The sequence below is a fragment of the Melospiza melodia genome, chromosome 20 (genome assembly GCF_035770615.1).
Source record: "Melospiza melodia melodia isolate bMelMel2 chromosome 20, bMelMel2.pri, whole genome shotgun sequence".
Taxonomy (NCBI): Eukaryota; Metazoa; Chordata; class Aves; order Passeriformes; family Passerellidae; genus Melospiza; species Melospiza melodia.
Genome location: NC_086213.1, coordinates 7,292,647 through 7,319,140, shown reverse-complemented (window position 1 = coordinate 7,319,140; position 26,494 = coordinate 7,292,647). Strand labels below are relative to the sequence as shown.

The 26,494-nt window shown below is 41.8% G+C and overlaps 1 protein-coding gene across 2 annotated transcripts; it reads right to left on the bottom strand.

The window, feature by feature from the left end:
- On the bottom strand, positions 1–25,978 carry PPM1F (protein phosphatase, Mg2+/Mn2+ dependent 1F). 2 transcript variants are annotated; one of them, XM_063173349.1, is made up of 7 exons: positions 25,782–25,978; positions 16,230–16,363; positions 12,519–12,718; positions 11,235–11,423; positions 9,964–10,107; positions 8,963–9,056; positions 1–7,779 (listed from the first exon to the last, which is right to left on the bottom strand). In XM_063173349.1, exons 1-7 carry the CDS (start codon positions 25,955–25,957, stop codon positions 7,406–7,408), a joined length of 1,311 nt encoding a protein of 436 aa, XP_063029419.1. In that variant the 5' UTR covers positions 25,958–25,978; the 3' UTR covers positions 1–7,405. The 2 variants fall into 2 exon arrangements, with proteins under 2 accessions (XP_063029419.1, XP_063029420.1); XM_063173350.1 differs by having other exon boundaries at positions 16,230–16,360.
- Between the last annotated feature and the right edge of the window lie 516 nt (positions 25,979–26,494).

Genomic DNA, 26,494 nt, shown 5'->3' with positions numbered 1-26,494 from the left:
TTTGAGTCACTATACTTTATTAATACTTCAGAACCATCAGATCCTACAGTGGCAAGTTCTTATCCCCACCTGTTTCCAATCACTGTTTTGAAACAACTTCTTGCAATATGCAAATAGGTACATGAGGCACTGTGTGAATACAAATGTGACAGTACAAAAAATTCCCAACAATTAAACCTCATGCAATACATACATATATAAAAAATATGGTTATGTAGCATAATACACACAAGCACTATTAGAACAATCCATGTAAATGAATGTACAATATGCATAGCATTTCATGATCAATGACAACAGGTTTTCAACTTGTGCATAAAACCAGTCAGCTTAAATAAGAGTTTTAAGAGACTAGATAACTGGTTAAGCCACAGCTTATAAAACCTGTTGTACTGCAGCTTTTCTGCTCAGGGTCACAAGTGCAGATTAGCATATAAAATAAATAAGGACTATGATTCTACAAAACTTGGCTAACAGCTCCTATTTCAAAGTCACTGGCCCTCTTACTTCCATTCAATGTTCATCAGCCAACACAGTGGCAAGAAATGTGCCTAAAGCAACAGCTCTGCTCTTGTACTGTTTTAATACTGATAAGAAGATATATTTTAGGTCAGCAGGAGTAGTTACAGAGGTCTCACTCACCCCTCCTCAAGCACGGGCGTTACAGTACGGGGCAGGCACTGGCTGAGAGGTGGCTGAGCTGGGGCTGTGCTGCTGCTCCCACCCTGCTCAGCTGGGCTGGGACAGAGAGCTCGCAAGGGCAAGGAAGGCAGAAAGCTTTTCCCCCACTCTCAACAGTGCAAATAGTTGAAAACACATACTATCTGCAGGAATAAGGAAAGACAGACAAGAACATTTCTGAACTCCTGTAATCAGGGTGAGAGCTATTGTTACCTGAAATAAGCTTAAGTATTCCTATGAAGTAAAATACAAATCTCAGAGTTTTCTTCTTACATATCCAATACTGGTCCATGCCAAAGCAACAGTTATTGTAGTCTCTTATCTTCCTAGCTGACATGGTTGTTTTTACACTCTTGGTGTTACAGGCCTCCAAAAATTGGACCAAATTCACTATGGACACAAATGAAGTGAAAATTACAAAATGGCAACTAAACTGACTTAACAGCCAACAGATTATATAGCCTAAAAAGCAGCATTTTGGGGAGGGAGAGGGTGACAATGTAAAAGGACATAAAAGATAGAGGAAAAGAAAATTGGGAATAAAGTAGGAAGGACACAGAGCAGAACTGCCTTGCAGAAGAGGAAGTTCAAAGTAATTAAAGTCATTAAGTTAAAGGAACTTAAAAACTTTATACTGGCCTTTTTTTGCCAGTATAAAGTTTTGACCCAAAATTTTAAAAAATCTTGCTATTATTAAATACACTAAAGAAAAAAAAAAAAGTGGGGAAAACAGACAAAGAAAGCAGCATTAATCATGCAATATTCAGCCAAATGCTTTTTCAGAAAGGTTTCACCCTGGTTTCCTAGCTATTATCTCTTTATCCTTGGACATCCAAAAAGAAGCATCATTGCTTAGATAAAAGGATAAATAGCTCCTGGCAGGGATCATGGTCACACATTCCAGCTCCATTTGCCACAGCAACAAACCTTTTACCTGCCTAATGTATGGCCTTGAAAGGGATAAATAACTTCAAGGAGTGATCCACTTGATCAGGAAGGACCAATGACATTCCCTTGCATGGAACTCCAAAACCATTTAATCAGTAATAATTTCAGTATTTGATATATTAATATCTCCTGGAAATTAGTAATCAGGCTTAAGAGTTGAGTGAAAAGTCAATAATCAGGATCTAGCATGTCACAAAGACCAGATATATTTAACTTTCTAAGGAACTGGATGTATCTTGTCTCTTCAACCAAAAGGCACATAATAAGACATAAAACTCTGACTGAGAGGAGTTTGTTATCAAAATAAAACAGACATTACAACACAGCCAAATTAATTTGCTTGAAACAGTGGTTTTCAGCCGAGAGTGCACTGCCAACTCTTCTAGGCTGCTTTTTTTTTATTCTATTGTTTGCATTCCAAGAAGCTTGAAAACATTTCTTTTCCTATTGATTTTGTCCTCTCCTACTTAACAAAAGCTGCATCTTGCTAAATTTTCTATGTGGCCAACACAGCTGTCCCTTGTTTATTTTTGTGTGCATGAGCAGCAGCGTGTGCAGCGTGGAACATGCATTAAACCAGGGACACAGAAGAGTGTTCAGGTCTGATGGGTCTCACCAAAATAAAGGTTTATGTGATTCTTTGGAAGATGTTGGTTTCCTGTTCCATGCAGAGATAAGGTTATCTGTCACAAGATCCTACCAGCTCATTTTAAGGCATTACTTGAACAAGTGTCTATGACAGATACATGTTCAGAAGTGCAGTCACTCCTTCAAGTCTCATTTGTTTATTTTTCAACTCACATGACTTATATAAATAAAAATAACTTTAAATTAAATAAAATCTAACCAAAACACATGCAGAAAGTGTCTGGCTTAGCTCTTAAGAGCTGTCAATGCTACAAAACAAATACTCCACAGGGCTGGCTGGTTGAGTGGCTCGATTTAGCAACACAGAGAGGACCAGCCTCTTGGTTTTGATGAGCTTGGCAGAAACCCCTCTGGTACTACTCAAATGCAACCAGAGCTGCTATAAATTTGTGTTTAGGGAGAGTACATAACTTCATGTAGATTGGGCAGTTTCACATTCATTTGAAAGCTCATTTTTCTCCTTCCCCAATCCTTCCTGGGTGGCATTTTGTTCATCAGAAGAGTTTGCTCCTCAAAAAGGGGGAATGAACCATTTTTTCCTAGTAGGAATTTGTCTGAAGACACAGGCCCAGTTGCAAAAGGGACAGTAATAGAACTAAGCAGGGAAATTTAATTCAGGCTTAACCAGAGCTAAATTATACATGAATCATCTGCAATCTGCTCTGTTGTGGCTAACATCCCCCTCCTGCTCCCTTAAGCATTTGCTTGATACTCCAGTACTGTAAGACTAGAAACAGACAATGGCTGGTGCTGCACATCCAGTACCTGCATCCACAAGAACACAAATAGTTCAATCAACAGAGTCAAATTTGCACTAAGAGTAGAGCTGCAATATTGACTTAGACTTTACTGTCTATGCCCTTTATAGATGAAGGGTATTTGCTGGGTACCTTTTTTGCAAGGCCATTTACAAATACCAATTACAAAAGTTCTTAGCCACTTATTTTGGAAACACCTTTTTTAGGTTAGTATTTAGGTGTTGGTTTCTTGGGTTTTTTTTCACCTGGGAGGGAAGCTTCAACCCCAAATAACTGATTTAAGCAATCAGCTGAGCACAGGTTTTCCAGTGCTGACAGCCAAGTTATCTCCAGAATTCAGAAAACAAGAGAAGCACTTTTCCCAATATCCAACAAGAAAGTGGAAATTTTAGTGGCTCCTCATGACAGAAGGTTAATGGCACTGGAAATGCATTTTAAAAGAGCAGTATCACATCTTACTCTGAATGGAGAGAAGTATCTATTAAATGCTATTAAAGTCATCACAGTGATTAACACTACTCAGCTGCCAGCATTGCTGTAACCACTCGGTGCCCAATTACTCATCCTGCAGGGCTCACCAGCCCCTCCACTCATGAACATACTCCAGGTTTACTCACAGCAGCATGGCACAGTGACCAGGAACTGCAGAGGCTGGCTGCTCCCTCTGAGCACAGGAGGATGTTTGGAAAAATCCATTTAGGAGCATTAGCTGCCATGGTGGTGTTGAGGGGTCACAGAAAGTCACCCTGGACACTTTAGTGCTATTCCTTCTTTGGCTGTTTGAAGACAAGAGTTAGCACAGCTGAGCTCTGCCTTTTTAATGGGTGTGTTTCTAATTCTTTCAAGCACTGGTATTTCACTCTAAAGAACTGACATTTGTAGCTCTATTTTCCAGCCCACTTCCTTTATAAAATAGGCATTAATAATACTTAAATGCATTCCTGTCTCTCTCTTTCACTCCTCCATCACTCAGAGGGTGGATTTCACTTAATCTCTCTCTGTTCTAAGAATTTTCCTGCTTTTCTATCATCCGTATTCTCAGGAAAAAAAAAGCCAAAATGAACCCCCCAAACAAATGTTATTTGTAAAACCTTCATCTTGTCTCTGTCAGACCCAGAATATTCACTGTCTTAGGTGTGTGGCTTGGAAGGAGAGGATGGGGAAAGGAAGGGAAGGTAGAAGCATGAATTACCCACACGCAAAAGAGACGTTGGATACCCACTAAGCAGAAGAACTGAAGTCAGTTTCCAGCCAAACAACAAAAGAATTTAAGTGTGCTCCGTTTTAAAATTTCAGACTCCTCTAAAGAGCAATTTTTCTTCTACTGAGTGCTAAAATGCACTCAGCAGACATTCATTTGGAGTCTAGTAAAATGTGAAAATTATTGAACATTTGTCTTGAATTCTTCAGCTGATTTCTACAGCTCCCCCCCAAACTGTATTTGGGGTTTTCCTGTAGATGACACATCAGGAATTACTTATTCTAGCTATGGGATACAAACTGTCTTTTTTGACCCATTACAATTTCTGTTGACCTGACCAGCCTTTTTAAAGCTAGTAAGAAGTATCTGAAAAGGAGAGAAATACTTTTAATCCATGCTGAAATCTCTCTGACTTCTCAAAGACTGTTCCTATTCATTTACATCTCAAAGAAATGAAGCACTATGTCAGTCAGAATGAATGTAAATGTAAGGGAACAGCTTCTAAGAACGCAGAATTTCTTCCCTAGAGCATTGCTTGAGAATTAGATTTTATGATTGCCACAGACAGCTTTCTAAAGGCCCACTTCACTTAGCTCCCATAAAAAAGAAATTATCAAATTTGAAACAAAAAACTATATTCTCACATAGCTGCAAGCATCCATCAAAAGACTTAGGACTTTCTTTCCTCTGTAATGCAAATCTGCCCAGAAAAGGTTGAAAAAAATAACCATTACAAAGAGTTTGGCTTGTTCAATCCCTTTCACCTTTGAGGAAATTTGGCAAATTTCAGAAACTAAACCAATATAATGAACTTACCAATATTTCACACCTTCCTTCATAAATACAATCATTTCCTCCTCCCCTGATAACCCTCAGATAGCAATCAATTCTGCATGATTGTTACTCTATTAATAATAGAACTGTTTGTAAGACACCAAGAGGCACTAGTGGTCATCAGGATTTAGCATGGAATTGAAAATCTGGCTAGAAAGACAGAGGAGAGTTGATAAATCCAAGGAGGTGACTGAACAATCCTAAGGGCTCCCTTAATTGAAAAAGGTTCACTACAAACACTGATGCCCACCCCACCAGGCTGCCAGAATGGAAATCCTTCCCTACACATTTTAAGACACCAAAATGTAGGGTGGAAAACTGCTTACAGCCTTCTCAGCAAAACAGCTCCTGTGCCAAAAGAAGGCAGTTGCTGTCTGAGCTGCTGTGTGGTGAAGAGGAGGTCACTGAGGAGTTCCTACATTAAAAACTGGAGGATCATCCTCAGTAATTCCAGCAAAAGCTTTGGGGTCAGTGCACCATCCCACATCAGCAAAGGATCCAGAGGCTGGGGACACAGACAATGCTGCTCTGTTCTTCCTCTGAGCCATCCAGCTCTTCTACCTCAGCTTCTTCCCCAAGCAGCATTAATGCTCACCATATTTTAACCAATAGGACTGACATATTGCAATGACATGTGCTTCTAAATGTGGCATACAATCTTGCTGCCAGATGCAAAGCACTTCTTGTTTAGACACTGAAATTAATAACAAATTTACCATTGAGCCTTCAGATCTTGTTGAGTCCTGCTAGCCAGGCAAGACAAAACACAACCACAGGCTCTAGCACGTCATGAATGGAGCAGTTGTGCAAACACCCTCACATATTCATTACACTTCTTTCATCCTCTGAGATTCACAGTTCTTAGAAAGTTATTCTGACCCAAAAGGTTCATGAAGCACGACCAAATTAACCTCCATGAGGGAAAAAATTGTTACTAAACTGTTTCTAGTTTGTTTGTGCTACTAATTTTTTTGTGAAGGCCAGAAGTTACTTTTTACATGAAATTATTACTCAGATTGTTACTTTATGATTAAACCTCTAGAGCATTCTGCACAGGGCAGGGAGTAAGTCGCAGTGAAGCTTTTACTACAAACCACAAGATTTGGCAACAATGAAAGATGCTTTCTTGAAACCTAGTTACCACAAAAATAATTCACAAACTGAAACATTTAAGTGCATCAATGAAAACAAAAAGTCACATTTGAAAAATTAGGAACTGGCTCCCCAGACCATGATAGGCAGCCAGAAATCCTTGGGTGAAATATTTAAGGCACTTGAGGGTAGTCAGTTCTTTTACACCAGGTAATAAAGACAGAGCCACTTGAAAATTCCAGTTTAAATAAAAACCACAACAAAGTAAAGTAACACTGCAAAACATTCCTCAAATGTAGAGTTCAGAAAATTAACAAATAAACACTTAGAAGAAAAATAAATTCATCCTTTGTTATAGTACACAAAATAGTGGCAGGAAGAGGACATTTACCTGCTTGAGCACAAACTGTAAAGCTCTCTCTCAAATACCACAAGAGGGGTCTCTTCAGGTTGCCAAATAGCCAATAATCATATTTGTTAGGGAGAAATAATTCAGTGCAGTTAAATATCAGATTCCAGTTTATAAACCAGAGCATCCCAGAAAGCAGTTGATTTTCTATCATTTTCCCTGGGATACTTCTAGCTAGTTCTGCTTTTCTGGAGCATCCAGTTTTATTTTCTCCTCTCCTTACACACAAATGGTAATGTTTCTGTTTGAATAAAGAGGCCACATCATTCTTGTACTATCTTTGGTACAAACCAAAAGCACCTTACACAGCACACTGGTGTCAGCCTGTCCCTGCACCCCAAGTCTGTTCCTACAGAACACAGACAGGAAAAAGCTTTTCTGTGGTGGGGACAGCTTCTCCCCTCCACCTTCCAAAGTAACATCACAGTTAAGTACAACATACAGTGCTCTTTCAAAGCACTAATTCAAATTTTCACCCAGAATTCATGAAATGCATATTCTCATCCATTAGCTTATACCTACTATGGTTTCTTACCCTTCCAGGACAGAGGGCTATGACCAACAGCCCTGGGACACAGTTCAGTGTCTGCTCCCAGAGATGAAACAGCTGTACAAATCTCCACGTCCGCTCAGTGTTTTTTGAGGGGAGGGAGGAGAAAAGGGAGAAGGGAAAGACAAACGGGAACTCAGTAAAAGGGGTCTTGCCTTTCTGTTCCACATTTGTTCATTTGTCTTTTTTCCTGATACATTGTGCCCTCTGCATTAGAGGCTTCTTCACTGGAAAGCAGTTCCTTACATGAACTTACTTGAACCTTCTGGACTAAACAGATTCTGTCACTGTGCGGCTGCTGCCTCACAGCTGAGGAAGGTAAAGGGTGAGCCCTGAGCACCATCATCAACCCCAGGGCTCTTAGAGTCTCTGACACAGTCTGCCAGGATGTCCTGGGGATCCCTCAAGAAGACCACCAGCACAGTGATGTTGTCACTGGATCCATTCTCCTTGGCAGCAGCCACCAGTCTCTCTGCTGCTTTGAGCCCCACTCCTTTGGTCTGCATCAAATGATCCAGCACCAAGTCTACAACCTCATGGGGCTTGATGGCATCAAAGAATCCATCACAGGCAAGGAGTAGGTAATCTTCTGAGCCAGTCAGCTCAAAGGAATCTCCATCTGCATCACCAGAGACATAGGGCTTCTGGCAGATGTCACCTGAGACAAACATACAAAGCAAAGGCTTGATTACTTCAGATATAAACAGGTACTTCTTTACCCATCAATTGCTTTTACCATCCTCAAGGATGGCCAGATCCTGTTCCAGAGGTACCTGATGCAGGATGAGAGTAGTTAAAAGCCATGGAATAAGCACAAAGACTTTTGTTTCTTTACGGATGCTTGGAACCTACATAAATCCAGTGGGTTTCTAAGGAGTTACTTTTAATTAAAAATTAAAAGCAACCCCTTAGAAAGTAAAAATTAAAGTAACTCCTTAAACCCCCCCTAATTTTGCAGGGAAAAAAGGAATTTTTTTCCTAAGTTTTTTCTCTCAGAAATATATTTGTGTGCGGAGATAGTCAGGCATTCATGTTGCAGATGTGCCTCCTGTACAGCCTTCAGAATGCCATGAAAATAAAATTTTTCTCAGCTATCCAGATATACATGACAATGTCCTAACAATCTGCTCATTGTGTTTAGTTTATCAGTTTTGTATGGACATACTTACCAAACATGAGTTCCTACTGATCCAAGTAGCATTATACAAATTCCATACTAACTGCTCCCACTCATACATTACATTTATCTACTGTATTGCTCAGGGTTTTTTTGTCTTTCTGCCATAATTAGCAATTAGCAAAGTAAGCTTGTTTAATAAGATTGTGAGAATACTGCAATTAAAATGCCCTAAATTGCTGGATATTGAAGGAGAATGCAGTGATTTGACCTAAGCAGAAGGATCCACAGTTAGGAGAAAGATACATTCATATTAAAGTGGACAAAACCTCCTCACAATTCAGACATTTGAGCACATAAAAAAGGCTAGACAAACATTTATTGCTTCCTCCACTTTTACAAATTAAATGCTGCATATTTGTTAAACTACTGTAAAACATTACAGTACTTTAGGCATTTATAGGAAGCAAGATCTTAGTAGTAGGGAAAAAATAGGACTATCATGGCTAGTATGTAAAATAAACCAATATTTTACTCTCATGGTAAAACCAATATGCTGATGTAGCTGCAAGCCATGTGAGTCTTTGCCTTATGGGAAAGACAGTAAGTAGTTTACTATTTGTTTGATGCTGAACAAGACACCATTTACAGTAAACACAGTCTCAGGTGCTGTGTTTCAATCAAATTGAATCCAAAGTTTACAGATTTTAATGGTTTATCTCACCAATTGCCCTGGAAACAGCCAAGGTACCATTAACCCGCCAGCAGTCCATGTAGGTTACACAGCCACCCAGAGTCTCAATCCTTGCTCTCTCATCCTGAAAAACAGTGGAATACATTTTGTTTGCTGCTCCAGCTTCTGTATTTCTACAATGAATATAGCAAACACACATATCAGAATCTAGCACAGAAACAGGCACATAGGATTACTGGAAACAAGCCACTACTTTCCATCCCTGCTATGGCTTGTCCACAAAAAAGCAGAATTCTCAAGTTTCTGTATCATCATATGCTTTCTTATATGGATGAGTAAATTTTCCTGCCACTTCTTCCCATTCCATACAGCAGTTGGGTGAATATATAAATGTTCAGAATGAAATACACAATAACTAAGCTAAGTCACAATTGTCTTTGCATTGGTATTCCTTTAACTACTCGGTTGTTACAAATATTCATGCAGTGAAGGCAAAGGGTTATGCAATGCTAGCTAAACTTGCAAAGTCTCCATCCAATTTCATGGAATAAAATATCTGGCTATAAAAATAGATAGGAAATACAATACACTTTAAGCCAGTTAGGCCAATAGATTTGCATTAGCTTTTCAATTACAGTACTGCATATAATGAAAGATTTGCATCATGCTAATATTTTGAATTGCTATTTATCTCAAATTACTAAAATATTCTGTAACAGGCAGATTTAAATTCACACACAAAAAGCCCTTGAAAGTCTTTAATTACTGCAAATTCTGAGTAGTCTAAGCAGGAACTGAAGTCAGGACTATCAGTACCATTCATTAGTACTTCCAAGCACATAAGGTGTAAGGATCATCTTGTCAAGACACAGGAGTGAGCACAAAATAAGAAATTGTTAATTCCATGCATCCTAACATACAGGATATATAATTATGTAAAGCACCAATCACTTAAAAAGGCTTGACTCCAAAAGGTTTCAGGAGAGAATCTGACATCACACACTTAAGAGGAAAAAACAAGTCAGACTTACTTCTCTTTCTGGTTTGTGAGGTTCCATTAATGTCACAGCTTTCCCTTGCTGCACCAGCATCACCTGAGAGTCCCCCAGCCATGCTATGTGCAGTTTGTTCCCTACAATCAATGCAGACACTCCTGTTGTGCCACTCCGCAGCTTCTACAGAAGGAAATCAGGGGTGTCAGGTGAATATTCAACAGCCCTACTGGGATATATGGCAATATTGAAAACTTAGCTTTGATCACACTAAATGCAGCACATTAGACCTGCTAATCCTAATTCAGATACTTGAAAAAAGGGTACAAGATAGTAGAGAGATGTGAAATAAACTATTTATAAATGTATTTTCTAATATGCAGATGATAAATTTTGTCTCATGTTCTTCCTTCTCTTGCTATTAATTCCAAAACTGATCTAGGAGACTAAGAGCTCTGTTGTTTAAAACAGAGACATGCAGAAAAGCAAAAGGATCTGAATTTCAGTAGAATGAACACTTCACAAACAAACACATCTCTACAATCCCTTTCACATTCTCCACCCTAGCAACTACAGATACCTTGCTCCACACAGATCTCCTTATCCTTGGGTATTTAAATGAGAATGCAAACAAAGGAAAAACATCTAACTGTCCTAGATTCCCTGAAAAGATGAGTGAGAGTCAGACCTTATGAAATGCTGGTCTCTCTTTCATACCTCATAAACAGAAATAAAGATATTGACAATGAGTACTTCCACAGCAGTGCTATAATAAGAGTTCTCAAACAGTGTAATGTGGTTTTGAAGACAGAATGTTCATTGGACCAACTTAATTCAAAGTTTAATCAATAAGTTTAATGAACTGAGGAGTCTGATTTAAATCAGAGAACACATTTTTCACTTACAATCACCACTGACACTAATAGTAGGACAAGAAAGAGTAAGATAACAACCATATTATCAGGAAGAAAGAAATCTCTTTTCCAGGTAAGAGGTAAGACAGCAGAACATCTAGAGGCTGCCTGGTTTAGACAAGGAGGCACCAGTATTTTCTCAAATAATTGATATGTCAGAATCATTTAAATCACTTTAGCAATTCTTTTCAATTACTCATCTTGAACTCCCAAGCACTGGTTTTCCTCAAAGTAAGAAATAATTTGATCAAACAAAATCTTTACACGTAGCATAATTTCATAAAGAAGCCAGTGATTGAAATTAACTGTACTGTCAGAATTTTCTGGATAATACCACATTGTCCAACAGTTCTCAGTGTTATTTAAAAACAATGGAATTAATCTCTACCCACTCACCTCTCTTTTGGCTCTGAAAAGAAACATTTCATCTGTCTTCTGGAAAGAGCATTTCAAGGCTTCACCTGGATTCTTAACAATCTCTTCATGTAACCCAACGTTGACATGCAAGTGTGTTGCTGAGTAATTGGCAGCATCCACTCCACCATGGCCATCGAACACCGCAAAGTAAGCACGATCAACATCATCCTTTGGCAGGGAGAGAGAGAGGAAGACATTCATGGACAAAACCAAAATAGCTCAGACTGTTACCAACAAGCAAAGATTCTTTATTCTGGGCTTTCTTCTGTATAAATGACAATTTAAGTCCATTTATACAGGTACAAAATGGATGAGTACTTTGCAGGCCAATTACTTTTCTTTGTTTGCTGTCAGTCACTTAATGTCCTTAAGAATAACCTGGCACTGAAGCAGCAGACTGCTGCTTATATAGTCCTGCAGCAGTTTCATGAACTGCACTTGTACAACTGCTGTTCTCCAGATCACAGAATGGTTTGGGTTGGAAGGACCTTACAAACCATCTAATTCCAGCCCCTCTGCCATGGGAAGGGACACCTTCTACTAGACCAGGTTGATACAAGCCCCTCTCCTGTAGCCCCTCTCAGCACTGGAGGCTGCTATAAGGCATCCCCAGAGCCTTCACTTCTCCAGTCTGAACCACCTCAGCTCTCAGACTGTCTCCACAGCAGAGGTGCTCCAGCCCTCTCAGTATCTTTGTGGCCTCCTCTGGACTCGCTCCATGAGATCCTTCTGATTTTTGTGTAGTGAGTCCCAGAGCTGGGCACAGCTCTGCAGGTGAGCTCTCACCAGAGCAGGGTAGAGGGGCAGGTCCCCCTCCTTCAGCCTGCTGCCTTCCCTGCTTTTGATGCAGCCCAGGACATATTTGGCTTTCTGGGCTGCAGGCACACATCACTGGGTCACATTGAGCTTCTCATCAACAAACACCCCCAAGTCCTGCTCCTCAGGGCTGCTCTCAATCCATATAGAAGTTGTGTCAGTCACAAGCACATTGTAACTCCAGCAACATAACACTAGGTGAACTTCCCATCTTCCTAGATCATAACTTATGACATGAATCCCTAAGTCACAAGATCCTCCCTGCATCACTTCTTTACCAGGGCAGTAGCTGGCCCCCAGCAATCTGAGTCACCAAGTCCTTGCTCCAATGAAGACATGACAAATAACTTATGGCAACAAATTCACAGATCATCCACCACCAGGGCCCTGTGCTTACAGCAATGCTGCAAAGCTGCCCAGCCATCCCCCCGTTGTGTCCAGACTCACTGAGAGGCCGAAGAGCTGATTGAACTCGGGCAGCAGCACGTGGCGATCCTCCATCTTGCGGCGCGCGTTGCGGATGGCGTGGATGGACACGAGCAGGAAACGCGCCAGGGGCCGCAGCGGCGGCAGCTGCTTCTGCCACTCGCAGCACACGTCCCGCAGCTTGTTAAAAAAGCAGCGCTGCAGCGACTCCCCATCCAGCACTGCCAGCACAGATGCAAAACAGTGAGTGCTCTGGCCCACCTTCCTACACCACTCCATCTTTTGGCCTGTCTTTCCTTCAAGTTTCTTTCCCTATCCAGCACCTTGCCTTTACAGGCTCTGCAAGAATTAAAATGAGGTCCTGAGAATAATGTGGAGAGAAAGTTGCAATGGAAAACAGTGTAACATTAAGTATAAAGGCAGCTTCTTTACTTGCTAGTTCTTTTTGAAAACAGAGGTTTTATCAAGGAGGTGATTACAGTACAAAAATCATAACAAAGACCCAGAAAAATCAGTATACTATATTAGACATAAATATTATTATTACATAAGTAAAATCAGTAAGATAAAGTGGTAGGAGTTCGTACATACTGAAAAATAAAAGGGAATCATCAAGTGGGCAGAAAAACCTTCAAGATGAGATTGTTGTTGTCTTGGACACAAGGGCTGAAAAAGCACTGGCCTGGCTTTGGGTCAGGTTATGTCCTACTGAACCACTTCCACTGAAACAACAAGGAAGTCTGAAAATGTTTGCTGAGGTCAATAGCTCAACTCACAGTTGAGCTGAACAGATTAGAATTTTAAGCTGTTATCTTTATCTTTTTAAATACTCATGGTTGTAGGAGCTGCAGGGACAGAACACTTCCGCTACTCTCCAGCTTTGTCATTACAGAGCAGAACTGTAAACACCCATTGGGCATGGTGTGAAAAGCTCCAGCCAGACACTCAAATCCTTTTCTGGACAGATCCCAAAGATCAATTAATCCAAACTCGCTCATCAGACTGAATGGTTTGGTGCTTGGCATTGTGTCTAGCTTTGCAACACAGTATCCCTCCAAACAGGTAACCATTTAAATTTTTGTTATTTGAATAGGAAACCTGCCCCAATGCTAAATCAACTAACTTCAAAATGCACAGAAAAGAACATTTATAGAACAAAAATAATTTGCCAGTCACTACTGTCTGTATACTCTAAAGACCTGCAGTGCATGAACTATCTTTCCTGTATCTATTTTATCCTGACTCCTGCTAACACTGCTAGCATTAAAGCTTCCTCAGAATTCCTTTTTGTAACTCCTGGTTTTTTTTTTCTTCAGCAACAGTAGCTGGCCAGCTTCAGATGCATCTCTGGGCCTGGAGAATTGAAAGCTAAATTTAAACACACATATTTGATGAGCAGCCACTACATACTAACCAAAATTACTTTTAATTCGCTTAATATGTAGGTGTTAATGGACAAGCTATAAAAACCTTTAGATATTAAATCATCCCAAACACAAAATAACTAAACAGGACAGCATCTCTGACAGCCTTGCCTACAGCTGTTAGTTTACATATTTCTAAATGTCTAGACTAATACTGACCAGAAGACACATATTGCTGTTTAAATATTAAGCTTGTGACATCTGACAAAGAATTTAGTATCTCAACAGCAGAAATGCTTCTGCAGTACCACAAACAGTGGCACTCACACGTGCACACATTTCCCCCCCCCCCCCATTGCTTTTATATAATCACTTCTCTTTCATTCCAAGAATGCTTTTTTGGCAGATTCATCACTGCAGTGCAGGAAGAGAGGCCATACTGTGCTGTAGCATGAGGAACAGCTTTCCTTCTAGTTGTACAGTTCAAGTGATGCAATAGCAATTACAAGATAAGGGAAAACAAGTACATCCAAGGGAGCAGAAAAATGAACATTTTTAAGGTAGCTGTTCCTTGCTGAAATTGGGCAGCTCAAGCACCTGAACAATGAGCCAATTTCCATCCTTTTTGATAGGGGAATGAATGGTCAGTAGAGATTTGATCTAAATGGCAATGATGACAAGAACAAAGAAACAAAATAGGCAGGAATATGTAAAATGGATATTAAAGAAGGTTTCAACCATCAGAACAGGGAGGGCTCTGGGGCACTTGTCAACAAGTAATAGTGAGACAGAATGTGAACTAGTTCAACACAAAATTCATCCAAGGATTTTCCAACTTCACCTGCACTAGCTTAAAAGTAGACTCCAGCCCTATCTTTATGGCCTTCAGAGCAAAACAGCAGCCTGAATGTTCTGCAAATGTCCCCAACATATAGTAACAGAGACATCAGATGCTTGTAGTCAAGAAAACGTCCACGTCCTATCAAGTTCTTCATTACTCCTTGTTTCTAAACATTATTTCTTTATTATTCAGATAGGGATCATTTTGGTTTCTGGGCCCAAGATTTACGTAAGACACAGAACTACAGATTACAGTCCTAGGCTCACAAATGTATAGCAGTTCATGCCCTATATTACTGCTATAGTTCACCTCAAAAATAATTACACAGGAGTCAATGAAGAGTCCACAGCACAGTGACTGCAGGGTGCTCTGAGAACAGTTTCCAACTGCTTTGTGCAAACCTACATAATTATCCTAGGTGAGTTACAATATGCTGCTTCTGACTTTCCTGTAGAGGCTGCAATGACCTGGTCACACCAAATTCATATTTGCCAGCTCCCCCTCAAGGCAGAATGCTGCCCCAGGCCAGGGTAGCTGCAGTGAGTGAAGGCCACAAGCATTAGGGCAAGGGATGACATAATCAGAGTGCAGCACGACTTAATTAACTGAGTTCCCCCTCCTGCTGCTTCAGACTTGGACATGAATGCTGAAAGAGGCTTCTGGGAGTCTCATATCCTGGCCACTGCACTGCTCTGTTTGGGGCACACTGAACTGCCTTTCAATCCATCCCAGGAAAATGCAAGGGTGAGTATTTCCTCTTACAGAACAGACTGGTTTGCCTAAGACATCTCCATTTCTATCTTCTACTCTGCCTGCATCCTGCTCTGTTTAGATTCTTGGCACTGGGACTAAAGGTTTGGTGAAGTCTAATGTTAAACACTTCAGTACATAAATGCAGTAGGACCATCTGTTACACAAGGCACAAACCCAATACTCAGTCACCAAGGTCTGTTCTCTCTCAAGTTCACTCAGGAAAAAATGCAGGCATCAGGTAGAAGACATGCAAAGCTCTTCTTCCCTCAGTATCTCACTTTTACAGGGGAGAGTGGGAAGAAAAGAAGCTATTGATAAAGACACAAACTACCGAGCAACTTGCCAAAAGAAAGATCTGGAGTTTCAGGATATTTAAGATATGGAGGAGCCAGAATCTGGTTGCCAAGACAAAAGCAAGATGGTTTATTATGGATGGATAGAAGGTGTTGGTCTGACTCTACAACAACTGTGGTGATGGCAATGTCAAAGCATGGGAATAATAAGGTCATTCTGCCAAAGGGCAAAGGACAAACTCTTCCCTTTCAGAAAGCCAATGCACAGCATCAGTCAGGGCTCCAGACACTGTTTGCATGCTGCCCACAAAACCAGCACAGCTTCCTTTCATCCCACAGGTACACAGCAAAAGCAAATGAAGTTCCATTCACTGCTGCTTGCCAGGCAGCCTAACCAAATAAATCTGGGAAACATTTCAAAACACTAAACTCTTCTGAAAGACAGCCTGTGGAAAAACCACAGACAGAAAAGTATACTTACAGGTGAACCTTTCCTCATCTCCTTCTCCCTCTGTTTCCACATTTTGCAGCTTAAATTCAGTCAAGTCTTTTTGGAGAACTTCATCAACTGCAGCATGGATCAATGATGCTGCAAGAAGTGGTGAAACATCTCTGCTGGTAAGAAAAGGAAGGGAAAGCAAAATAGACTCCATTAGTTTAAACTGAGCTACAACCTCGCAGTGTATGGCTGGTGACCTCAGACTTTGAAACCATTACACACAATAATACAAACTTCATTAGTAAACTAGTAGAGCAAACCATGTGTTCAATATTTATTCACACTAATCTTTAGTAAGATCCTCAGTTAGACAACTGCTTTCTCAAGAATGTAAAGAGAAAGAAGTGTATGAATCATATTTTCAAACTGTTGCCTCACACTCCAGTCACAGATGGTACCTCTTTCTCTTGAGCTATCAGATGGGAACTGCTACCTTCAATTCCAGCCTCTGAACACACATTTTGTTTCTACTCACTACACAGCATTTCTTGCTTGCAGTCAACTATCTCACCACAGACAGCACCAAGATCTCAGCATTGTGGTAGATGCAAATCTCTAAAAAAGTTACTTGGAACTCTCCTTCCCTTCACAAGAAAAGTCATGCTTAATGCTAACCTACAGCCCTTATAATTCAGTTTATTCTGACTGGAAGTTTTCCAAAGAAACCACCCAGGCAAAGAGTTGACACAAGACTAGGATGAGAAGAGGCTCCAAGACTTGTTATTTAGACAAAGCTTTTAGGTAGGCATCTAGAACACAATAATGCTACACAGTATGCTCACCATCTCCTGCTCACTCAATGCTTCATTCAAACCACATGATTTATAAATGCACACACTTGCTATAATGTTTTTGAATCTGTAAACAAGTAAGTCCCATCCAACTCCAAAAGGAGGCTACTATAAAATAACTCCTAAATTCACTGCAGTCTCATGGCAAGCACTAACAACTACACTATACATAGAAAACACATTCCAGCCATTTTCTATGAGCACTATGAAGAATAAGCATCAACATCCATAAAAAGCCACTTTATCCATTGTTCATGGAACATTTGATTCCCACAAGGTGTTGAATTACCCAAGCAAAGCAAATACCACATTAAGGTGCAAGTCAAGGACAAGACTTTGTTTTCCCAGGAAACATTTAGAAAGTTCTGCATGGAACTGGTTTGCTGGGGAGTATGAAATGGTGGAAGCATTTGGTGTGTGGTGTTGCTCAGCAATGAGTGGTTTGTGTGCACAGAAGGGCAGGGAGGGGAAGGCCGCGGGGTTTTAGATCCCAGTGACAACAAGCTGAAATGCATTTTGCCATTGTGCTCCTGAAAGAGGGGCCTTGTCACATCCTCACAGCCATGTATGAGTACCTCCTGTGGCAGAAACAGAAAGCATTGTGTCAGTCAGCAGGCTCCAACACAGGCCTGCTTTATGCCACGCATTCTGTGGCAGTGACGGCCCAATTTAATGAGTTATTTCGGTACTTCAAATAGATGGCAACGTGTTTGCAGCCCTTTCAGTGCTAGCTGCAGTCATGTCACATCAAGGGAAAACAGAATGTGGCTTTTTATTTCTTTTTTAAGGCTGATATGTTTAGGGGAGTCTGTTCCTTTCCTAGCTCATTTAAAGTAACAATGCCTGCTTATAATGGCTCTGACACTGACAGACAATCTTTTAAGAGGTCAGGCAAGAAATACATCCAAAACAGAAATGGCACCCCTGCCCTCCAAAATCCTTCTTCCTGTTGTTGTTCATGTAAGAGAAAAAGAAAGAATTATGAAAATATAAGCCCCACAAACAATGTCAGATGTGTTGTTGACGCTGCTGAAAGTCAGAAGCTTTAGTCAAAGCACATTTCAGCTCTAAGAATAGAGACAAGAAACATTAAGAAAATAGCAATGCATTTAGCTGCACAGTGAGAGCCACAGCTTCAGACACCTTCAGAATTTCTCTGCTATACTGGAGGAAAAAATATCTAGCCTGGGTTCACAGCTCAACATCAGAAGAGGGCTTAATACTTTGATTTTAAATTTTGTACATTTCTGCTTTCCAGAGTCGAGAATTGCTCAATTGGGCCCATAAAAGGCAGCTTAAACAAAAGGAAATCTACTAAGTACTATATATAATGCACAAGTCATGTATAAACCTCTGCTTACAGGATGCCTATAACAAAGAGAAAAATTACAAATTATGTCACATCCTTCAACTTTTTCCAGTTGCCACCCAGTTCCTAAAAAGGAAATTTTGTGATTCCTTAGTACTGATATGCTTCATTCAGCTTTGCTTCCTATGTATCTTCTCCCACTCCACAGTTCAGCAAATCTGTTAAGAAAGTGATTGTTTATTGGGATTTTGTTATGCAGACAGCAACAACATCAAATAATTGATTCTGATAGACTGAATAAAGATAGAAGTCTAAAAATTACCAAACCTATTTAGTTCAAACTCTGCTCTGAACAGAACATATTTATGATTACTTTATTAAATCTTCATCACAGCATTACCACATTGACAAGACTGGTTTTCACTTGAGCTCAAGTGAATGGAGCTCCAAGGAATGGCATCTTCCATTCAGGTTCAACATTTACCAGGTCTAAGTTCACCTTCTAAATCAGAGAATTTAAGAGTTAACAAAATGTGTCATTAAAAATGCTGCTTTAGTTGAGAGCTACAAGGTCTCACTTGGCTGGAGAGTATCTGGAAACAGGCACAGTACCTATGGCAACCAGTGCAAAAGTAACCCAGTGCAATTACCACTGCAGACTTCAAACCTTTCCTGTAAGCAAAGAAGAATGTCACTTATTGTTAAAACCTTCCTTCCAAAGAAGCCCAAGACACCCTGGTGATGAGCTGACCCATGATTTAATCTCCATGAATCAGAAGGAACACTGTAGCTGTTTCCTGAGTGGAAAACCAACTGTATTGGGAAGAAGAGGAAAGCTGCTGGGGTGTGTTACATGCACAGGATGCTACTTTAGGGGAATCTTAGAAGAAACACGTTAGCCCCATTTTTCTGACACAACACTAAACACTCAGCCTCAGCACACACAGGCTGGTAGTAAACAGACCTTGGATTTCTTTGCTGCAGGCTATTTCTTTGCTAACACAAAGGGTGTGTTCTGACCACAATAAAAAATATTTTAAAAGACCTAAAGCATGTTGTAACAGTGCAGACGAGGCATCGTAGCTTCACCAGCAGCTGAAGTCAGATCAACAGTGGCTGGAGCAGGGAGCTTGTCTCCTCCAGCTACTCACAGCAAAACACAAGACTTATTTCAAAAACCTGAGTACAGATAAAAGAGGTAAGTTAAAGAGTAAAGCAATACTTATGCTAATAAAGATGACACTTAAATTTATATGCCACCCTCCTCCTTGAAAGATTCTGGACTGCTGGACACACACAGTACTGGTGAATGGAGCTGTGCAAAGCTCCTGTTGATACACATACCTCCGGGCCAAAATAAAGTTACACACAGAAGTAGAATGCAATTATGATGCTTTGCATACTTTAGATTTGGCATAAATTACAGAACAGGACTTACTTCTCTTGTTCACCTTGTTTCTCTTCTGCAATACAATTTAGTTGTCTATTTTTTTTTTTTTTTTGATTTCAAAAGACCAGCTGTCACATCACCACAGCCACAGGGTAATCACGTATGTCAGGTCAATCATCAGAGTGATACTGACCCTTTTAGTACCAGTCTTCAGAAAGAAAAACACCAAAATATATACACATTCATTTAGGAAGCAGAAACACAGTAAGATAACTTCTCACTCATTCTTTTTATTTGGGTCATTAATCCCCCAAGACACTTGTAGCAAGTGTTGCAAACAAGTCACCAGTTCAAAGATGTTCCCACCTCTTCCCCTCCAGTTTAAGAGGTACATTCAGAAGTCTCTAGTAAAGATTTTTTTGGGTAACAGGGAAGCATCCAGAGCATCAAAGCTCAGGCCACCACACCCTGGCCAGAGCCTCAGCTACAGCTACACTTTTTGTGAAGGCCTGAAAACAGCTGACAGACCTCCTGCAGTGCTCCGTGCCCAGCTTACAGTGGCTTTGGGCACTCAGAGTTGTGCAGCAGATGGCAGACCCCAAAAAGATACTCCTCAGCACTGGGAGCAGAGAAACGAGCTCTGTGTCACCTTGGAGGGTGGTACACAGCCTCTCTAGAATATGCCAAACACTCCATGTTTCCACAAAGCCTTCTGCATTTTTATGCCCCTATTTTGCAAGCAAAAGAATTCACATTCCCCCCACTCCAAACGCACACATTCTCCCACAGTGCTGTCAGGAAATCTGTTTGTATAAAATAAAGCACAAGAGATTACCAACTGTCTTGGCCAAGTATCGATCACTTATATTTCAGATTATTTTTTTTAAGTGATTAATTTTGTTTCTAGACATTATTACCAAAGTCATGGTAACAAGGCAGCAGTGCTACTGCAGGCCAGAGCACCAGTGTGTGATCCTCTTTTCCTTTCAGACTGTGCACACACACATGTTGGGGATAAAGAAGTGTTATATCTGAAAGCACAAGCTCCAGCACAAGTCAGCTGCAGCTGCCTTACATCTGAGGGAAGAGGAGCCCTTATCTGCTCATGGGCCCTGGAACAGAAGATCCCACAGAGCTCAGCTCGGGCACTGCAGGCTCAGGGTGTGTTTCCAGCATGTTGCAGCTCTATCAGCAGCGGGTTTAGTGCAGATCTGCAAATGCCAGCAGTTCTCCAGCAAGTGAAAGATCCTCTCACACTGCCAAAATAATAGCGGGTCACAAGTTTCCTCATAAACAAAAGCTGCTTGTATTCAGTATTTTCTCCCCAGTCTGCTGCTTTTATTTCCCTTTTGCTTTTTATTCTTATAATCAACTACAGAATGTTTCCACTCAAGCAGCTTTAAGCATTAGCATTTATTAGAGCAGTACCTAGAGTTCCCAGGGTGATGGTAGCCAGAAAAGTACAAATAATATCCATTAAGGAGAGAACATCTGACATTCTACAATGCACAGGAAGTTGTTCCTTGTGCTAATGAAATCAGGTCATTGAAGGAGATGAACAAGAGGGCATCAAGACAAATACATAAACAATGCCACACACAGAATTTCCATCTCTTATGGTTACATGGAGCAGTTTTTCCCCAGCTTTTCTTATGAAACTACCAGAAGCAGCAGCTTTAGAATGCAGAATCCATCTGTTCAGGCCCTTCAGTCATTACTGAACAGTTTTTATACAAAATGTGCAGTGAAGAGTCACCTGCTACTTCCATTTTATTCTCAGCAGGAAGAAAAACCCCACAGCAGAACAGGAGAGGCTTAATTCCACAAAAGCCACTTTCCAATTAAACCCTAAACATGTTGTTTCAAAATTGAGTATTTATCCTCAAACAACAACAGAAAGTGTGTTTCACACAGGTTAAGAGAGCAAAATATGCAAACATGCTCCTAAGCAAGAAGTACCAGAGCATTACAACAAATTGTTCAAATTAGGAATAAGGAAGTAGGTTTTAGGGAATTTATTAAAAGCAGAGGTCACAGTAGAAAGTAGTTTTCACAAAGGAAGAGACTGAATAGAGTTTTAAGAAGAGATTGGGAAGTCAGAAGCAAGATAAGATTTTCTTTTCCCCCTCCGCATACCTAAATCACACTAGACCTCAAAATATCAGAATTGCTGAATTAACTACTCTAAAAGAAGGGAATACTGGAAATAAAGATCCCAGGGCCACACCTTGGTGTGAGCACAGAATAAAGCACAAAGACACAAAACAGGATGCTGAGGCAACAGCAGATCGCTGGGGAGGGGGCAGAACAGGAAGCCCAAGTCTCTCAACTGTTATTGTGGTAAATCTCCTCCAACAGGAAGGCTGCAGCAATTTCACATTGTTATTGGATATGTCACAGGATGCCCATACAAGTTTCAGCTCCTATCAAGGGGAAGATGAAATTTCTATATTTGGGAGTCTGACTTCATCTCATGTTCTGTTGCAGTGAAAGTCAGGAATTTTTCAGGTTAATTTCTAAAGTCTGGGAAGTAACTAATGGTCACATCATTCACATTCACCTATTTTCATAGACTATCACAACACAGCTATTTCCCAAAAGTGTATGTTAATTGAACTTCTGCAAAACAAGATTACTTAAGCCTGCTCTGATTCTTCAAAATGTTATGCATGTGTTTAGCTGCATTTAGCAGCAGGCAGTTCCATTGATTTAAATGAACTATTCAAAGTAGAATATCTGCAAAACTTTATCAGATTAGTAACTTAGGGACAAGGCATGCCAGAGAGCAAAATGGTTTGCTGTTTTAGCTGGTGGTTTGCTAAGGTAGCTGCATTTGCAGAAATTTGTTAAAATAATTCATTTTAGATTAGGCCATTCAGGGATTAGCCTGACATACCCAGCAGCTTCCATGTAAAAAGATGTGTGCAGCTTTGGAGAAGCACCAGCATTCAGAAACTCCATGTTGGACCCAACCAAAGCTGCTTCTTGGCCCAATCTCTTCTCAACAGAAATCCTGATCAGTAGTGGAGGAACAACACTTCACACTGCAAAGGCACAAAGGTTTGTGCCTCCAAGCCACTGGAAGAACGAGCTAAACATCGCCATATGTTGTCTTGGGATCTAAGGATACTGCTGGGCCTCTATTGGCCATGGACCTTGATTGGCTTGGGCCCTTCTGGGCACGACCCAAACACCTGTGCAGGTGAGAATGGAGTACCTGACAACACAGAAAGGAAAAGCAGAACAGCAGGACTGAGTGTCAAACTTGCTTCCCAATAACACTTTGATCTACACAGAAACCCTTCAGCAGTACTAATCACCATGTAAAATACACTCTGTGATGCTGGAATGTTAGAGAAATCTCACACTCAGGAAACAGATCAAACAACAACACCAGAAGTCAGCAAGGTACACCCAGTAACCCCTTCAGTTCAGAGTGTTAAACATATGCAGATATTTGAGGGTGTGTGTTTTTCACCGAGCTGCCCTCCATGTGTTTGGGATGCTGCCATGACAGCCTGCAGGGTCCCAGCTACAGAGACCTCCTGCACAGCCACTGATCCGGCCCCCTTCTACATCTTCAACTTTTATACAAACATTTAAATGTCTTCTAATGTCAGTCCTCACCCTTATTTTTCCATTTCTTAAAATCTTTAACAGCCTTCTTTCTCTTATTTCCTTACTACTCCCCCATCTATTTTACTGAGGATTCACATCAACAGAAAAGTTTATTTAGCCTTCAAAGCTGTATTTTGAATTGATCCACAGCAGCAAACATGGGAAAAAAATGTAATGTTGGCAATTTCTCACACAATCAGAGACTTCAGTTTTAGTTCCTAATTACAGGTATTATAAGGAGAAGGCCTGCAATTTCAAAACACAAGACTCCTGTCTTGGCCTTGGGCTGTATCAGTCTTTTTCCACACATGCAAGAACTGAGCCTACCCAACAGGAAAATGCAGCCCTTTTGCAACTGCAAAATGAGGTTTCTCTTTGTCTTAGGAGTCCAAACCTGAGCTATAATTCTGTAGGGATCCCTACATTTGACACTTCAGGTACACTACATTGCACCCAAACACAGAGCTGCCTGCAGCCAGCCATGAGGATTCACAAAAACACTTTTCTTATCTACTTCTGTTTTTCACAAACATTTTGTAAAAACAAGAATTAGTAAGTAGACTGCTGCACTTCAATTCTGCTTTACTCTCTTTAGCTCTCTTTCCCTTCCTTTTTTTCTTTTTTTTTTTTTTTTTAATTGCTGAGGAATTGGGCAGCTCCACAAGAGAGGCTGTGGAGCCAGAACTGGCTGCAGGGCAGGTATGTGAAAAATGAAGCTTCTGACACTGGCAGGCTCCTCTCTGTGTAAACACCAGGAGTGACAGGTGAGGTGAAAGCATTGCAAAACCAGCATTCCTCTTCTGCTTCCACTTGTTACTGTGCCCAATAGACAACAACAGAATGTCAGCAGACATGCAGCTCAGAAATACTGATTTTAAAGCACTGCAGTTTGAGTAACACATCCCATAACTCTAAAGCCTCATACCTTCCTCTCTAAATCAACTGCAGAGAGCACCAGCCTGGCCCACGTGGCAGAGTGGGTGCCATGTGATAAGTATTTGCTCAAGATTGGCATTACCTTGTTCTTTAAAGCATTCACCCAGAACCTCTCTTGCTCCACAGAGTTCAAAGATTCAATGCACGTGATGAATTTGCAATCTCACTGTGGAACAAAACACAGCTGTGTTTTGTTCAAGAGCAATTTAGTCAAAGCACAACTAAAAAATGCAATGCTTATCCGGGCCTTTTTAAACTACAGACTAAGAAATTGTATTTCTTTGGTATGCATTTTTCATCTTCAGATTTAGGCATACCATTTAAGTGAGTGATATTATGTCCATAATAACCTCTGTAACATGCAGGAGTAACTTGATTTTTAAGACAAATTTCCAGGGCATTTTAAATATCTAAAAATCACCTATACACTTTTAACAACAAAAATCTATTTGGTGTTCATAAACTCAGTGGATGATAGTTTAAAAGGCAATTAATTCAAACCATGTTTACTATCTATCAAATTCCTCTAGTAACTAGATAACATTCAGCACATACCAGATCAGAACCAGCCTCTCCACAGCACTGATCACCACTCACGCTCTTTCGGACCATTCACGATCGCTGTTCAGATTAGTGAAGCAGATTGCGGTAGGAACTTCGTAACAGCTGGAGCGCACAGGCCCTACTGCCAAAGTGCATTAAGAGAGTGGAACTGGTGGGAGATAACCCGTTCTTGAGGAAGCACTAACTTGCCAAAAGAAGTAAGTCATACCCAAATTCTTAGCAGCATTAAAGAGGAAGTCTAAACTATTCAGGATGAGGGTTATTAGGATGCAGTCAGGGGATGACAGAAGCATCGCTGATGAGCAGCTGCGTGTTCCAGCAGTGGTGTGACTGCGCTCCTGAACTTTTAAGTAAACATCAGCTTAAGAAACCCACACGAGGACGTCCCACTCAGGAGGGCTGGGGAGCTGAACACCCTGGAGCTGGCTCGCCCCTTACCCCTGGCAGCCCAGCGAGGCACCTCAGGGCCAGCCTCCCTCGCAGGGCTCCAGCTGACCCACAGGGGTGCCCTGAGGGACCCGAGCTCTCACTGCTGCCACCCCAGCACCGGAACGGCCCCATCGCGGTAACTGACTCCGCACAGGGAGCGGGAGAGCAATAGCTTTGAAAAGAACACACAAACAATCCTATGAAGGCACAGGGCCGAAGGCCTATGGCTTCAATAGGAGCGTGCTATTAACAGTCACCAAAAGTAATTCAGAAAGGGAAATAATAATAAATTAATAAATATCCAAACCTAAAATTCCCTGGAGACGCTGAGGGCTCTCCCCCGCCCCTGGCGGGCCCCGCGTCAGGAGGAAGCACCTCCCGCGCCTGCACCTGCTGCGGCCTCGGTGCCGGGCCGGCCCCGCTCCCTCACAGCGGCCGCCGGCGGCGCCCCCGGGACAGCCCGGCCGGAGCCCCCGCCCGCCCCACCGTCCCCTCACCTGCTGCCCAGGAGGCTCCTCGCCCGCTCGGCCAGCGCGCCCGGCACCTCGGCCCTGCTCAGGGCGCCGGTCCCCGCGGAGCTCCACGGCAGCGGCTCCCCCGGGCCCAGCGGCGCCGGGAAGTCCCTCAGGAAGGAGCTGAGGGGAGCCGCGGACGGCTCCACTTCCAGCGCCATGGCGGCGCTGCCCGGCCGGGAGAGGCGGGCGGGGCGGGGCCGGGGCTGAGAGCGGTGCCGGCCCCTTTAAGGGACGCTCGGGGGCGGGGCCGGGCGGGGCGGGGCCGCAAACAATGCCTGGAATGCGGGGCGGGGCTCCGGGGCCCGCGGCGAGAGGGACGGGATGGGATAATTTGGGACGGGACGGGACGGGACGGGATAGAATGGGATGGGATAGAATGGGATAGGACGGGACAGGACAGGACAGGATAGGATAGGATAGGACAGGACAGGACGGGCAGGACGAGGTGGCCGCACCGCTTTCTGCCCAGAGCAGCTTCTGGTGCTCTCCTTCCACACACACTCTGCCCCAGCATGGCCCCCACACACTCTGACCCCAGAGAAGGGCTGAAAGCAGCAGAAAGGAGCACGAAGATGTTTCCCAGAGTTCCTCTTCACTGAGCTCTCCCCGCGCTCAGCACTAATGGAATCCTAGAATAACCTCAGTTGGAAGGGACCACCAAGATCACCCCAAAAATCTCACCATGTGCCTGACAG

Excerpts from the sequence above, each read along its gene's own strand:
- PPM1F (XM_063173349.1), bottom strand. The coding sequence starts at position 25,957 with ATGGCGCTGGAAGTGGAGCCGTCCGCGGCTCCCCTCAGCTCCTTCCTG. Across the intron at positions 12,719-16,229 it reads AGATGAGGAAAGGTTCACCT|TGCTGGATGGGGAGTCGCTG; the intron begins GTAAGTATACTT and ends CTGTGCTGGCAG. Across the intron at positions 9,057-9,963 it reads CTCACAAACCAGAAAGAGAA|GATGAGAGAGCAAGGATTGA; the intron begins GTAAGTCTGACT and ends ACTGTTTTTCAG.